The 17,194-nt window shown below is 46.2% G+C and overlaps 2 protein-coding genes across 2 annotated transcripts; both read right to left on the bottom strand.

Annotated features, from left to right (window-relative positions):
* Positions 1-9,211: 9,211 nt before the first annotated feature.
* GGS25DRAFT_525710 (uncharacterized protein) lies at positions 9,212-11,058 on the bottom strand (the record flags this gene model as incomplete). The annotated part of the gene is made up of 2 exons (XM_049264845.1): positions 9,212-9,982; positions 10,120-11,058. 2 exons carry the CDS (start codon positions 11,056-11,058, stop codon positions 9,212-9,214), a joined length of 1,710 nt encoding a protein of 569 aa, XP_049113322.1.
* Positions 11,059-14,481: 3,423 nt separating this feature from the next.
* Positions 14,482-16,670, bottom strand: GGS25DRAFT_508201 (mid region of cactin-domain-containing protein). The gene is made up of 3 exons (XM_049262448.1): positions 15,101-16,670; positions 14,749-14,781; positions 14,482-14,681 (listed from the first exon to the last, which is right to left on the bottom strand). Exons 1-3 carry the CDS (start codon positions 16,535-16,537, stop codon positions 14,664-14,666), a joined length of 1,488 nt encoding a protein of 495 aa, XP_049113323.1. The 5' UTR covers positions 16,538-16,670; the 3' UTR covers positions 14,482-14,663.
* Between the last annotated feature and the right edge of the window lie 524 nt (positions 16,671-17,194).

Below are 17,194 nucleotides of genomic sequence, written 5' to 3' on the forward strand. Positions count from 1 at the left end.
ATTATTGCAGGATAGGTACTTGCATGTGTACTTGACTTAAATACTAGGAATACGTAAGGCTAATAAAGTAATAATTGAGGATGTGAGGAACTCGGTAATCGCCAATTTGTGAAGAACGTCTATGTAGGTAGGTTAGGTACCTAGGTGAGTGCTGAATTCAGAGAGTGTGGCTACAATAAAACCGACTTCTCTGTTTGAGGTTTGAAAGGAGTCTCCTCTGCTCGTAGATTTCTCTGGTCTATTCATTCTGATCACCGTACGTGTTCGAGATCTATGTATAGATCATTGACCTACGTCCACATTGTTCAATGGCGTTTTGGTGTTTCGTAGTGGTGGCGGTGTCTACCTCACCAGAGCGTGTCTTTGTAGCTTCCTGTTGTCGTGGTTGCCTGGTGTTCCTACTACATGGCAGGTTGTGCGTCTAAGTAAGCCTTTGAAAGTATTATACTAGATGTTGCAGTTGGTACCTACTTGTAAGTTGTAATAATTTGGTCGTTTCTACCATAGTCAACCCCTTTTCACAAAACTATCACATCCGGAAGCGCTCCGCACCGCTCTCATTACGGTGCAAATAAGTTGGTCTTATAGTTGTGGTTGTAACCAAAAGAGAGAATGATGGAAGGAAGGAAGCTTGCTTTATTCCTAACTGCGATGGCGCAGTACTAATATCTCAGGCAGCCCTAGTGGAGACATGGCACCTAAGGCTAAGGTACCTGCAACACTTGGTATACATTATTATTTATTTCCTGTATACCTACAATCAGAAGGCTATGGTTTTTATGAGAAGATTGAATAAAAGGATATTCATCTTCAGCCTAGTCGTAAACGAGCGTTGTGCTGGGACCAGCGGGTCAACTTAACACATTGACTGTTTATTCAAAACTATCGCAGCTTTTTACGGATTTTTCCATTACGAAAACCCCTCCGCTCGATCGTGGCATGGGATCACAGTGCCACGCCCTTTCGTGCTGCTCGACCAATTGCTCACAGAGAAAGCCTACCTACCTAGGTAGACAGACACTGAAAAGGTACAGTGCTACGCGTTCACAGTTTAAACACTTCCTCGGCTGAAGTCCATTACCTATAAAGACCAAGTGGTCACATTACATGGGAAAGCAGACAAAGGTAATACCTACCGTACAAACAGCCCTATAAGACCCAGGAGTCACGAGAGGGAAAGAAAAAAAAAGGCACAAGAAAGACAAAAGAGGGAAGCCGAAACGAAGTCTGGAAATCCGGACAAAAGCTATGACGGGGTATAAGCGTACAGGTATTTCCAGATAGGTACCTATGCTGACATAAAGCACTAATTAAAGCGTATACGGCGTCTGGATCAATTATTCCCCTTATGTTGTTGTAGCGGTACAATCTGTCAAAGTATACAGGTTCAGGCCTTGTGGTACATCACACGGGTCACCACAGCTGTCATCGAAGGCCTCCTGTGCCAGTGTTACATACATGCTCGCGGCCAAGCGGTGGCGAGTACATGCTGGGAAAGCGGCTCTGCAATTCGAAAGTGCGATAATAGGTAGGTAGGTAGTTCTTGAGGTTCTCCGTAGGTAGGTACAGTATGTGCCAATAATATCAAATGCGAGAGGGACGGGGGGGGGCAAGACTGCCAGTCTATTGTGTCGCGTAGGTTCAGAAACGGGGGAATGGCTAGGCACGGTAAAAATATCATCTGTTCGCTTCGTTGGTAGGTAGGCACCTAACCAGGGACAGTACGTATTCTTGTGTCGCGGCTCTCGCGTTCGCTATTCGGGATGGTTAGACGGCCGTGTCATTGCATCGTGGCAACTCGACACTACGTGTATATTAAGTGTCAGATAATCTATGATACCGGTACGCAACGAGACATTAGCAGGCACGTACTACCTACCATCTCTACTCCTCCAACGAATGTACCTACCCAGGTTAGGTTAGGTAGTAGCTAACTGCGATCGTCCGCTTGTTATTCTGCGTAAGTGACCCGAGACCCAGGCTGTCTCGCTAGATACGCCGGATCATACCTGGTGAATAGCCGAGTTTATATTTAGACAACAACGAGTTAGTTCCTGTCATTTTATGGTTGTTCGTCTTTGGCTCCTTGTAGGGTGTTGATAAAGAGTAAAGGGGGTGTAGGGGAGCAAAATTAGAAGTAATACGAATGGATGGATGGAAGAGGAACGAAGGGAGAAACAGGAAGAAAGAAAAAGCAAGAAATTGTCACCGCTGGAAAGCGAGCGGACTTTGTGTAAGGCTTTCTCACGTGGCATTCGCCTTATTACCTACCTGCCTAGTTACCTCCCTATTAGAACGCCTTATGGCAGACACGACACACCATCCATATCCTAATTAGACGAAACAACTCCCTACCAATCGCTCTTGGCTCCGCATACGTAGTGTCTAACCGATGTCGTCCTCCAAACCTTACGGATGTACAAGTTCGTCAGCCAGTCCGTCAGCTATTTCATATTTTGAGATATCACTTTTGCAATCTGATCTAGATAACGCAAGCGACAATTGTTCGTTCCTATGAAACAACAAACAGGACTGGAGACCCAACCAGACAGGCCGTAACAGTAGTATCATGAAAGGGGGGTGCTTACCATGGACCGGGGAAAGTGTCTACGTGGGAGTGGAAAGTAAGCTCGGTAGTTAGAGATCTTGGGTTATTTGATGCTCTCGGTCGAGTCGATGCTGCTCCGATGCGAGTAACATGATAGATCCTTTTTTTTCTTTTGGGCGATTTCGGACACCTGCAAGGAAAGATTAGATGCAGAGATTAGCGTATCAACATGTTCATGCAGAGGCAAGAATTGGCGGGTTCATCTAGTTACCTCTCACATGGGAAATATATATATCTGGCTCAAATAGGCCACCTGCTACCTTGGGCGAGTTACATATGCGCATAGAGCAGCCACGGTATGCATGAGAGATTAGGTGCAGGCACTGTGACTTCAACGAGAACCCATATTTACATATTACGTACATACTCATACGTACATCCTGGCGTATCCAGTGTATCCCTCGATTAGATCTAGCCTAGAAACCGGAGTGGGAGCTCCAAGCGTGTTACGTCTTAGCAACATCATCAGCGGGAGACATTCTCAGAATCCAACTGAAGCGTCTAGGTATGTTGGGATTTTTATTTAGGTGTTGTTGACAAGGCGTGCGCTACAGCCTCTTCGATTTACAACTGGGGAATGCTCCCATACCTAACTACTATCCCATGTCCATAGCAGTGCTTACGAAAACCCCGTAAATTCTTTCTTAGTTCTGGTGGTAAATGTAGACATCCCTTCCGCAATTTGCTTAGCTCCAATGCCACCAGCCCTTCAACCCACGTCGTCGATCGTGCTTGTGGATGTGAATGTGTATGTGTATGTGTACCTAGGTGCGTACCTCGTATATAAGTATAGTAGTAGTTAATATACACCTACCCACGTATGTGCTTGTCTCTTGGTCGAATAAGCTTTTCCATCACACGCGCGCAGGCGGGACTAAGCCACTCTCTGTCATACTAAAAGAATGTATCAACGTGGTTGATAGGTACCTGGGTATCTGGGTATCTGGGTATGGCTACCTAAGGAGGCAAGGTACACGGCATCAAAAATGGACCCACAACGCAACCGTAGCTTAAGCATAGGGTAAGGTTCTATTATCTATGTGTAAATAGGAGATATTAAGAATTTTAATTAGGTACCTGGCAGTGTTAGCTAAAACACTGCCATGTCTTACAAGTTACAAGGCGCTGGCAGGCTGATACCCACTGTGGACAGTCTTTGATGTTCTGGAGGACTCCTCATCTACCTTACTCTGGGGAAGAGGGGAGTCTGAGGCCCACTGGTGATACTTACGACAGGCTTTCCAGAATTGTGGAACCTACATACGACTTGCCTGTGTCCACTTCCTAGATAGTATCTACGATTTATCTACGATTCCACGATATATCTGATCAGGGGGTATTGCATACACATAGGATACTTCTTACTCAGTACCTGCCAGGTAGTACTAAAAGTAAAGACGTGGGTATGTAGGTAGGTACTTAGGTAACCTACCTAATCCAGAAAAACAAAGGGGCTCAATGGTACCAAGAATAAGAACGCAGATGGGGTTACCCTGGGAAGAGAGTGTCGCATGCTTTGCAATTCCCAGACCGGTCTTGTATACCTAACCTACTGCACCCACTTCTTCCCCTCCACCACCTTCAGCCTAGAATGTGGCTCGTGTATCGGAGGCCGTTAGGCACGTAACACATGGAGGAGAACGGATCCATACTATTCTGGAGCTCGGTATGTGGGTAGTGGGAGTGACAACAGGCAGGTAGGTACAGCATGCTGGAATCCAGGCAAGTTGCGTACTTTAGCTGCGAACGCTATGCATTGGCCGGCAGAGGCGTGGTAGGAGATAGATGAAACGCAGCTGCACATGTCAATAGTCCAAAGAATAGGTATCCTTCGTGCGTAAGTACGGAGAGATTTGCAGCGAAATGGTGACGATGTTTTTGCTCATCCACTGCTGCTATTGCTACCGCCGTCGTCTTACCTGACCCCCACCCCTTTCCCATTTTCAAGAGCTACTATCAGGTAAGGCATCTTCCGTGCCTTCTTTTCTCCTCTACCCCCCCTTTTCTTTGAATACGTGCATAGGTATGGGTACTACTCCACCGAAACCCACCGGAGGAAGAAGAACGACAACGATCAATATAGTAGCAGCAGCGGGAGGAACCACACTGAGGCATTTGTGCCAACCAGTGACCAGTAACAAGCTCATATTCATCTATCTTAGCTACATGCCTGTCTAGGTTTTCCCGGTTCACTTTCATTCATTCTTTTCTTCCCCGCTAACTTGGATTTAGAATCAGCCTTGGATCAATGTTTTCCCCCTCTTTTCACGTCATTCTTTCTTCTAGCGAGGATGAACGATGCTTGGAATGGGACCAAAAGGGGGGGCCATCCTCTTCCCACGGTGCTAGCTAGCATGTAGTTCTCCATCAGTGGGGGTGAGTCAAAGAGCACAGGTCACAGGTGGGCAATAGGCGATTAGTTTGTACCACAATCAGACAGTATCAAGTGCAAAAAGGGCCCAGAAAAAAAGAGCTTAGTTGTTCATCCGCCTAGTAAATAGTATCGTCAAAACCATACCGGTGTGGGGACCGAATCGGCAAAGACGCACGGCGGAGGATTATAGGGCGTGGGCCAGACTCTACCACGAACTAATCATCGTGACACAACTTGATGCTGTTAGGGAGACCTGGTACGCATCTAAGTCTGACTGGGATTCGGTACCATACATACGGGCATAGTACATACCTACTACATACAGACTACAGTACCCAGAGTCCGAGACCGCCAGAAGGGAGTTAGATAGCATGTGCGGCAAAAAAATACTCCTATCATATATGGTCCATATGCAGGTGATTCTAATACCTCCAATTTCATTGCTCGCTCGTCTAAAATCTCTGTCAGGGCCTAAACTATAGTGCTTTGGTCATCCATCGCCAGGTGGATCATGCACACTACCGTAAATGAAGTCCTTAGGAACCGCGTCCCTGGGTATTACATGCAGCTACCTAACCTAGTACCTACTACCTACCAGGTAGCCCAACAAGGAAGTTCCCCTTTGTGCCTACCCTTCAAGCAGCATTCTCCTCTTTCTCGGTAGTCTATGCTCTCCCATGCTATTAGAAGTCGTATATACTAGGCGATATTGTTAAAAGTTGGATGACTGATGAGATGAACCTTCTAAGATCTAGCTAGCTACCCAGATTACTCCAGGGACACAACGAAGATACCGATATAGGTTAGCTAAGGAATAAAATGTTTCGTCTAGATATACATAGATACCTACCTACCTGCCTTAAGCACGTAGCACCCACGTAGATCATCCTCTCTGCATAGTACATGCATACAACAAGCTTCTCACTCGCAGCTCGCTACCTACCCAGGGCCCAGGCACTCTCCACGCAAGGCACGAACCAAAAGTGGAGGCCAAGACCACGCGAAGCTTAACCTTGCTAGGTGCCTACCTATTCAATGAAGAACCAAGAACACATTGACACCCGTTGCCCGTTGTACCTGGATCAGCACTAGCAGCCCTGTGACAGAAAGTTTGTCTCTCGGGGCGTTTCTCCGCTGTAGAGAGGTGTCAAGACTCTACCTACTAAAGGTAGATTAGAAGATGGATGAGACAGAAGCAAAATAATAAACTAACTAATAGACGAACTATGTAGAGTCTAGGGCACGGCAAAAAAAAAAGTTCCAGCAACGCTAAATAGGAACTAACTAAGCTTAACGTCGCGGATATTCCCATGTGGAAGTTTCATTTTTTATTTTTTTTATATTTTATTGCGTATTTACTGAAATACTTCATGCATGTAAGATGGTCGTAGAAAGATACCCGGATCAATTATAAACCTGTAATACCTATATGTAAGTGCGCGGCACCTGGGTAGATAGTACCTACCTAGGTGAGCAAAACTACGAACAGCATCTTCAACGTGTACATTTTACACACATTAACAACCACCAGCTACCAAGTCTATGTACCTGACAGCTTTTCCCATCAACCTACCTAACCTACCTAACCTAGTTAAATCCCGAAATAGCCAACCAAAGTGTCATGTAAAACCTCATCAGCCACAACTTCAACTTCAACGACCACTGAGCAACCGCAAGAATACCCGAGCTTTCAATGGCTTTGCCCTACCTATACAAGGTGTGTACCATACCTGACACATACCACCAACATCTAGCTGTCGTACCTAGGTAGGTAGGTATGTATTACCCCACAAAACCACCCCAATCTCGTGCATCCAGCATCATCATCATCATCATCATCATCCTACACACTGCATGCGACGTTAGTGAAGTATCTAAGTGAGTGTAGGTACCAATAACAGGTAATACAACCACTACTACCTAACCTAGGTAACTACTGACCTCACAATGCATTTGTCTGTGTCTCTGTCTCGCCGTCTTCCAATTCTTTCTACATACATACAGTACCTATGTATCTCTGTCAATCCATCCATCCATCCATCCACGTATCGACCTCCCGGGGCCGAGACCCAACGGACCCCTGTCCTTGCCTAGCGTAGGCTAGATGGGATCTCTGCTTGAGCTAATTAAGGTAACAAGGTGCCTTTATACCTACCAGAGTTGGACTCATCGACATCTTATTAGGTGTGATCATTGCGGGATGTATGGATCGATTGACTACCTAGTCATCTTTAACTATTTCTTTTATCTTCAATCTTCAATCTTTATTCTTCACAATCCTCCCTTCCCTGTCTGCTCTCCTTCAGCCAACTAACTTCTTACCCCCTATTCTCCCCCCCCCCCCCCCCCCCCCCCCTCCTCCCATGACCACAATTCACAGCCCACCTTCTCCTCCAAGCCTCCAGTCCAGGTATTTTCCTCTTCTTTTCATCACAAAACAAAAAAAAAAGGAAAAAAAAAAATAGAAAATGAATAAAACATAAAACCCTCTAAAACAGTACCATCCCCATCCCCAGGTAATCCAAGCCCCAAGCCCCAAGCACTAGTTACATAGGCACCTGTAGATCTAGCAACCCACACCCACCAACTAAAGCTAGCGTCTAGTTAATGCCCCCCTAGTAAAATCCCCCAAAAACTCAACCACCCACCCCCCCCTTCCAACCAGTAGACCCAAGCCAACAACGACAGGTACCTACGCAATGTACAGAAGGCCGAAAAATCCCCTAACCCGCCCGCCGCCCAGCCTCTAAGACCAAGGGGCCGACCCGACAGTCTGGTAAAGGGAGGATCCCCCCCCTTAACTAGATCAGGAAAGGAGCTATCGGCCCGCTGGCCAATGATATTGGATTTCAGCTAGTTAACCTACTTACAATAGCACTAGGTATGCACCATGCGCCTACTTATGTTGGTAGGTGGGTGGGTAGGTCTATCAATATGTATGGAGCATAGGACTACAGAAATAGACGAGACATATGCAGTGCAGTGTAAAATTATAATCATGACAGTAGAGGAGACACAACGAAGTAGGTTAGAAGAGTAGTAGGAAACGCAAGTCACATCAAATTGATAGCGCGTCTATGAGGCAGGTACTGTAACGTAAATTGTATGTAGGTAGATACATAGGTAGTGGGTATGTAGACCTGTGAGCAGATCGTTAGGCGCGCTCTCTCTAGCACCTCTTGTACCCCGTGAACCTCCTTCCTTAGCAAGGTCGGTCAACATCCATTTCCTGCCCAAGGCCTAGCGCGTTCTGTTGATCCGACGCGGTATAGAGTAGGCAAGTCCATACCATTCGCTCCTTTAATCCCCTCTAGCCATAGCTGGCTAGCTGCAGAAACTTCAAGGCATGAAAAATAAAAAGCAAAAGCAACATGTGGTATTCGCGCTCTAGTTGACCAGGCCCCCCCCCAACACCACGCACCCCTCTAAACCGAAATGATTTTTTTTCAAGGCAAATCGCTCCCGCCCATAGATAACCCATCCCATGACCTCACGCAAAGTTGCTGGGTTCGGGAAAAGGGTAAAACGAACCATAACTAAGAGAAATAAACCCGAGCATGAAGTAACGAATATGAAACAGTGTAAGTGAATACGCATAAAGGAAGTATAAGCCATGATGCAATAAGACCGTGGTTGGTTGGAAGCCCTCATAAAATGAAATTTGACGAGATATGGATGTCTGTGCGTTATGGCTGATCCCTTGTATTTTGGTCGATTCGGAGGGATAGAATTCGAGAACTAGCGAGACCTCCATAATAATAGTAAAGGGCACTTGTGATGCATAGGTAGGTATCGATATAGCGATAAGTTTCGCTCGGTACCGAAGATGCCTACTGATCTCTTGGCATGTGTGGAATGGTGATAGTTTCGAAGTATTGCGAGGGACGGTGTTTGATATAAGTAACTTCGAGATCAGATCCTCCAGCCCAGCAACGATGTGAAAAAATCCGAATGTTGACCTTCTGTATATGCATGTCTTGAGCTCTCTTGATATCTTTCGTCTCGTTAATGGGAAGAAGTTCATTCTATAAGTCTTGTCGTAAAAGTCTTAGAATATCATTCATCGTGAAAGGCTATTCGGTAACCTCCTCTTGACCTCGCAACTGAGACGAAATGTTGGATAGCAATGGTTGTGAAGCTTACTGTGAGGGATAATGGGTCATATCATTCAAGAGCAAATCATAAAACAAAGGCAACGCTCTAGGTATGCATACTCCAACTTGGGCATGCTATGGTTGATATGCACCTCCGGTTGGCTGTCCAGGCCAATATGGAAATGAAAGGTTGTGGTGGTTGCGACTTTCATTGGGATCGTGGACGGAACTCTCAAAGATTGCGTTGAGGTCCGACTGGATGAGTGGAGTAGTCTGCGCATGGGCAGATGTAGAATGTCCAGGATAGATCCCCGTAACATCTTCAAGGGGGTAAACTGTATCGCCAAGGTGATAGCCTTGATGATGGTTATTTTGGCCATACCCCGGAAAGGCAGAGGGGTAAGAGAAGCTATGCCCTGTATCAGTCGTCGGCAAGCCTGGGGCTTGCAACGGTTCTGATAACATCATATCAGTTGGGCTAGGATCTGGGGGTGTTATTGGTTCGCCTCTGAGGTTTGGAGGAGCCGAATACTGGAGGCCAAGATGCGAGTTGTAAACAATATGCTGAACATGATGATGCATATTGTTGCCGCTAACACTTGGGAATGCCGAGCCGTGGTTTCGTTGGTTTAGTATAGCCCTTTTGGTGGCTGCGGCTTTGGACTTGCTGGCACAGAGACCGCCCTTACGACCAGAGTTCGCTCGCCCTGACAGGTTGGTGTGCGCCCGCCCATGGGAGCTTAGCCCCCCGCGGCGATTAGACGTCCCCTTGCTGCGGTACCGTGTCGTACTCTGTACGCCATGTATGGCCCAGTCTTCCAAGACCCATTCTGACGCCTTCTTCGCTTCACCTGACTCGGTCAGAGGATCCCCAGGACCTGGTTTGCGGTCGCGCTTAACAAATGCCTTTTTGTAGCAAAGATGTCAGTCACACAATTCGCTTGCCATTTACACAAACCCGGGGTAGGCAGTGCTAAAACAAGCTATGGTACTAGGGATGTGCGTGGTAAGAATAAGCAAGCAGGGTATAAAAAAAGACTTACATGATTCATGCTCAAATTGTGCCGGATACTATTTTGCCAACCTTTGTCATCGTCCTTGGCCTTTTCCGTGTTCTCGCGGAACCATTGATAGATTTCTTGGAGAGTCATCGCGTGTGGCTCGCGGCTCATGAAGGCTCTATGTATCAGCTGCGCATATGGCTCATCCGTTTTTTTGCCTTCTTCGTTACCGACCGGTCTTGGCTGTCGCGAAACTTCATTGGCCTCTTGCGAGTTCAAAGCAACGTCTTGCCTTTGTCCTTGTCCCTGTTTCGATACAGGCGAGTTGTCCCGAGATGGCACCAGCGGGTTAGGTTTTGTCAAGGCAGAGGAAATATGAGGTGCCTCTTGTTGCGCCATCGTGTCTACGTCTATGTTAGGGTTGGGATAGATGTGGTTCCCATAGACGGGAGAAGTCATTTGGCTCTGCTGCTGATGCTCGTACTGTAGAGGAGGACAACTCCTATAGTTAAAACCTTGCATTGCGTTAGACTCGTTGAGATAGGCTTGCTGTGAGGTTATCTGGCTAGCCTCTGGAGGTGACCAAGTTCTGGGGCTGGGCATAGACGGCATAGTATGATGTAACCCCCCCGGACCGCTTGCTGGAGAACCATGAAAAGAGTAGTTCTCCATGTCCTCCTCGCAAGCGGTCGAGGGGGGGGTTGGCCATATACTCTGAGAAGAGGATCCGGCTGAGTGGATTTGTGGATATTGGTATTGGGGTAGAGATGTATTGATGGCACTAGGATATTGCGTGGGTAGAGGATGTGACTGAGACTGATGACCTGTCTCAGTCGGCGAGTGAATGTAATAAGTGTCTACACTAGGAAGGGCCGTCGACCCGCCCGTTGATTGTGTTGTGCAGTTCCGACTTTTGCTCATACCTGGACCACCGGGAGGTGAGTAAGAGACGGGCATACCGTCGCCATAGTTTCGTTGCATGATGGAGGCTCCGATCACGGTATGAGGAGGAATTTGATGGGATACCACAATGGCTTTGAAATCTCTGCCACCGACGGCGAGAAAGGATTTCGTGTATGGTAGGGAGAAAATAAGAAATTCCGGAATAGAAGATTGACCGTGTTTCGCATGTAAGTGTGCTTCGTAACAATGGCAAACTTGAGAGTGAAGAATGTGAGGAATGACAATAATAATAATGATAATAATAGTAATAGGGAAGGAGGGCGGCGTGGAAGAAGCCAATGTAGGAGGAGAGGAGGGAAGAGAAAAGAGCGATTTATGTAATAAATATGTAGATGTGCTCTTTTGGTTGACTTTGTGTAAGATGAGGGTATGAGAGAGATGTATGAGGATGAGGTGGATAAAAGTAGGATGTGGAAGTAGGTAGGTATGTAATGTAGGTTGGAGGAATATGTAAGAGGTGGATGAGAAGGTATGTGTGTAATGGCAGAGTGGGTGACACTGGGTGTAGTAGGAAGGTACAGTATGTACTGCAGAGTTAACAGTCAGAGTGGTACGTGCCTGCCTACTAGGTAGTAGAGCTGTGCTTAGTAGACCTGGTAGACCTGGTAGACCTTGTAGTCCTTGTAGACCTGGTAGTAGTACTGGGTACCTCCCACTGTAGAGTGAGTGGATCTCAGAGTTATTGTAGACTTAGGTGCTAGGTGCTGGAACTCGTTTTGTGATCAACCTGAGGTGAAGAATATTCAGAATGATGGGCAGCAGGTACTGATGACAATGTAGACCCTGGTAGCAGTCTGCATCGAAAGTCGATCCTAGGTAGTGGGCATCTGGCTAAGATGTACGCTACGGCAAGATGTGAAGATGGTCTAGGCTTCTTGTACTGGGGTAAGTACTTCGAGGTGGTAATAGTTAGCGGGAAAAGTTCAAATACTCTAATGCTGGCAAGCACTGGGGCTGGCAGGGTTCATAGGGTTGGTGCTAGGTAGTCACGTAGGGTAGTCAGTTACACAGTAGTCATGTAGAACGTTAGAGGAAGAAGGTGCCAGACAGGAGTGGGTAAGCTGGTGGGTATAGAAAAGAAAGGAGGAGTACGGTACTTTACTTACATCAGACGGTTCCCCGAAACAGGAAAGGGGGAATGTACTAATAATGTAGAAAGTAGACAGGGAAACCTGAGAAGCTCACAAGACCCAAGATGAGCAAGAAAAATACTGTCAGTGTGGATCCTTGACTGTGCGAAGTTGTCTGTTGTATTTTTTAAAAATGTTAACCATGAATGGATAATAGTATTAATACTATATGGACGTTGAAAATAAAAATAAAAAAAAGTGTCAATAAATACTGTCATGCCTTTTCGCGAATATGTCGCTAGAACTAGTTGGGTAGGAGTTTTGTATAGTTTCGTAGGCAGGTACTAACTACCCAGGTAGGCAGGGCAGGCAGGTATAGCGTAGTTCGAGGCACTTTCCTTACGCACGCATGGCAAAGCAGGACAGGACATGACTGAACGGAAGCTACTACATACCTAGCTTACATGTATGTATGTATGTATGGTAAGTGCCAGGTGGACGGCGTTTCAAGGCTTTCTTTCCCAAATGGACTTATGGACTTGTAACCTGCCAACTCATTCGGTCGCCTCTTTCCTCTTTTCATCCACGCCTATCGCCCATTGCCCATGAGCTGAACTCCTTTTCCCACAATGTTCTGTTCCTCTTCTTCCCTCTTCTTCCCTCTCCTCCTTCTCCTCCTCTTCTTCTTCTTCTTGTCAATTGTATTCTACTATTGAATTATTATCATCATCATCATCACTATTATTGATCCTTCTTATTATTCTATCAAAGCCAAATATTGGTCTATGTATCTATCTGTAGGCCAAGCTCGATGACTTGAATAGAAAAAACGCTTGGTGAGATGTGAGTGCTCGCCGTGCCTATGAGGATGTAGACATGTATCCTAAGCTTGTAGTAAGTATCTTTCCCAGCGAATACAATCGTGTGTGCGTCTGTGAATGTATTATATATGCGTGCATGTATGCGTGTGTGCAGATATTATATGTGTGCGTGCTTCCTGTACATGTAACTGTGTGCATTTGCATGCATGCCGCATGTTTCTCCTTGTGCAAACGGAGTCACGTTGCTGTGTCTTAGGTCTAAAGTATGTTTCGTTTATAACATGGCTATCGGGGATTTCTTGCCTGGAATGAAGGATCTGAAGAGTACCGGGAGGCGCTGATGCAGGCAGGATGGCATGGAATACTTCCAGAGCATTAGGTATGTATGTAAATAGATATTCAGATATATTGCTTGGCATGACCCTCTGGATACATGGCAATTAGCCGATGTTATAATTAGCAACTTGACAAAGTATTATATGTAGTATGTATGTAGGTACCAGATTGCTTGTAGGGCAGATGAGAATAGAAATATGCTTACAACTTGAAACTCAAGCCACAATGTCTATGTCTTTACCTACATCCCCAGATGGCTCACCAAAAAAATAAAAATAAAAATGAAATCTTCCCGGAAAATTCAAGGCTAGCAAAGCCTTTGTTTAGCGATAGAAGCCACCATGAAGAGCGCGGTGTGCGGCAATAGAGACGGGACTAGGGGCTTTCCTTCCCGCATGCGGCTGCGTGCATCGTGAGTGGAATATGCTCCCGACTAGATTCGCCAAATATAGCCAATCATTTGTGAAATCTTGCAGTCTCTGGCGGGATTATATTTCCCAGCCTTACTAGAAATGCCCTGAAACTATCCCAGCGAAGCGCCCCTGCGCATTCATATCGCATACGGACCATCGCAGCATCAGCATCTTCTAGAATTGTAATGGAAGTCCTAACCATGCAAGGGTGTCCATATTGTATCCATGAGGTAAGAATAGATTGGGGTATTCGCCGTTGAAGGAGTCATTTCATTAGTTGAATGAGTAAAGCCATGCAGCAATTTATTTTCATATCCATCCTCGTCATAGTAGTAGGGGTACCTACCTACCACCTTGGGCATAGGGGATACTGAACTCTGCCTATCTAATACACATCAAACACCAGGATTTCACGCGATGACACTGGAGTGGCGCTGACTACAACTTCACTGCTGAGTTTAATTAATATAGACCCGGATAAGGGATGAATACATGCCAAGTAGATGCCTTGTGGGTCAGTATGTATATATATATACCTAAGTATGTAGGGAAATATCCAAAATCATGCAGGCTATGCTTAGCAGACTTCAGCTCTCCCGCAATTACTATGTATGGATGCTTCTGTACGGGAGCTCCTTCGCTGACGCCGGGCTCGCAAAGGCCTGACTAGGACGTCGCACCTAGCCGAACCAGGGGGGGGAAAGGCAGCTCTCCGGCATTGTGTTACCCAAGTCAAAAGCGAATCATGATCCGCCGCTATAGCTTCACTACTACGTATCTCAGAAGGTATACGCCAGGGACGTGAAATTCATTTACTAGCATCATAAAATAGCATTGTGTTGTTTTGCTTGCCTGAACAATAAAATTTGAAGCAACTGCACAAATTTTATATTGTATGTGACTTGGAAGATATCTACCTAACATGATAGACCCATGCATTTGCCACCGGAATATACCACCCAACGAATAATGCCTTGGACCTCTTATTTTCGGTAGTAAATCTGTGTCATCTATTAGTACTGACAACATTGGCCTAAGTATTGAGCAGGTAGTGAAAATAGTTCTTACCTTTTTGAACTGGAAGTGAAGTTGGAGAATGCCCTACAAGCACGGCAGGTTAGCTGAATAATTCTTCATATGGTTGGGGAACAGGAACAGGAGCAGTAAGGGGAAATGGATGGGGATGTAGTAGTCCAGGAAAGGAATTTCCTGTCCCGCGCGGATGGCGGTAATAACCGGTGTGGCTTGCGATCAGCGTCTCAGAGGGAGTCAAATCAAATTTAGTGGCAGACGCCATCCATGTTGTTTCCCGTGTCCGGACCCCAGCTTTTCGACAGTTGGGTTGTCTCTAGCCACGTGGGATAGCGTGGGATAGATGCAAGGAATGGGGAAATGCAAGCAAAGTATTCAAATAACATACCTTGTCGAAGCTACTCTTGAAGCCGCGATCCTTCTTGGCACTGTAGTCCCATTCCCGATCAACGATCCGAAAGGCGATATCTTCGTATGGTGGACCAGCAACAAATCGAATTAAACAAGTATCCTCCTCCCCTGCCGGCGCGAACGATTCGCCCTTTCTTCTGCCGTGCTCGCGAATGATCTTGAAGGTAGGCGCTTTTGTCTTGTCAATGAGATCAGGATAAAATATATTAAATTTGTAACCTTGAACTACTTTTGGTGGCGGGTTATCGTGGTCATAGTGCGTCTGGTTGTACTTGTTCCATTCATAACCCATCTGCACTCGGTTGAAATACCGTGGCTTTCGGGGCCGGTATTTCTCGGCCCATTGCGGCTTCGTAGCACTCGGGACAGTCTCTTCGGCAGCGAATATCTCTTCGTTTTCACTAATCCCTCGAGCGACCTCTCTCTCGTACAGAGCTTTGGTAGCCTGAGAGAAGTCCTCATTACCACCCGTTGCGAATCTAGCAGTGCCCGGAGGTGGTGCGTCAGTTTGGTTGCTGACGGGAGTAGTTGTCGCCAGAGCTTGTTTTGGCTTGGAAGTAGAACTGGAGGACAAATCCTTCGATGAGATCGATGCGGTGCCTCCAAGCGACTCCAGGTCGGCGAGTGCCTTGGCCTTTTCTGGATTCCGTTCTTTTAGAAGTGCAATCCTACTCTGTTTAATCGACTCGTAGATGTTCGTGAGCTTGGCTTTGGCTTTGAAAATCTGTAGGCTTTTGAGAAGCTGCTCCCAGTAATCAGTGTCCATGACCTCGTCTGAACGTAGCTTGGCCTGAATCTGGCCTTCTAATTTCTCCAACTGCGCCAGGTTCTTTGGGCCCAAAATCTTATCTACATCAGCGATAACCGAGCTGACAGCACGTTCCTCCGGTCGCATAGGCTTCAGTCGCTGCCTTCTATCAGCGCAGAGCGTTTGCAAGGCCTTCCAATAGTCTCTGTTCATCTTATTTGATTCCAGTGTGTAATACGACGTAATATCGCCATCGAGTTCGTCAAGCTCGGACTCTTTCAAGCCATTGATAATGGAGATGGGAGCGGGCACGTCGATATCGACATCAGCTTCGTCATCGTCAAAGACATCGCGGTCGGTGTCGACGTATCGTATGTTGAATGCCAGGAGATCGATAGGCTTTGCTCGTCCCTCTCGAACGCGAATGTCTGCCTTCTTCTTTGACTGCTTCAGAACGAATTTGTCTTCATCTGCGACAAATTGTCGGGACTGTTCATCTTGACTTAGCCAGTTTTGTGTGGTGGGATTTGTCGATTTTGTTGATTTCTGTTGGGTCGGTCGCGAAGGCTTCGTGATTCTGGTATTGGCATCTCGTCTAGGAGATGCTATATCACGGCGTGGGGGTGACTTACGGCCATAGATCATAGCATGTCTAGCAGGGTCCATCTTGTCCGTACTCTTTGTAATTAGTCTGTCTTGGTAAGTGAGTGTGAATGTTGTATTGTGTAAATGGTAAAAATGATTTATTACATTGCTGATGAAGAAGCTTAGAGTACCATACCAGGCCCCACTCTTCAATACCACTGCTGCTGACACGGTGCACATGCCATGGCAGTGGTCAGCACATCAGAGCGCCTCATCTAGCGCCTCATCTAGCGCCACAGCAAAGTTCTAACCAATCACATGTAAGGACTTTCAGAGATCACCTAGATCTGTGGCGCAAGCTTTACCGTGCTTCCTGGGTAACTACCTGAGTACATAACTTCATGATCTAGGTTAAGTCGATTTTCGCGAAAGCCTTGCCAAGACGATTATCTACCTTTGTACTCTTAATAGGGGGTTCTTATGAAATTCCTTATTAGAGCCTGAATGTTTTCGCAATAAGGCTTTAACCCATTTTTGAAAAGGTTGCCATGTTTCAACTATTCTCATGCTAATATGGAAAAGGGGGAAGCTTAAACAATAGTTGAGAATGGGGTTTACGGACTAGAACATCATAAGTAAACATAAAGTCGGCGTTATTCCACTTAGTTATACCTTTAGTTAGTATATTCATTTCCCAAGCTTTTACGCCGTGAGGCTCTCAACCACTTTCAGTTCGAA

Source organism: Hypoxylon fragiforme (assembly GCF_022984875.1).
Source record: "Hypoxylon fragiforme strain CBS 206.31 chromosome Unknown GGS25scaffold_9, whole genome shotgun sequence".
Lineage (NCBI taxonomy): Eukaryota > Fungi > Ascomycota > Sordariomycetes > Xylariales > Hypoxylaceae > Hypoxylon > Hypoxylon fragiforme.

What these genes read in the sequence shown, in the direction of transcription:
- GGS25DRAFT_508201 (XM_049262448.1), bottom strand. Translation starts at nt 16,537, where the DNA reads ATGGACCCTGCTAGACATGCTATGATCTATGGCCGTAAGTCACCCCCA. An exon ending in TCAAGAGTAGCTTCGACAAG is followed by an intron (nt 14,782 to 15,100) that starts GTATGTTATTTG and finishes CCGTGCTTGTAG; the next exon opens with GGCATTCTCCAACTTCACTT.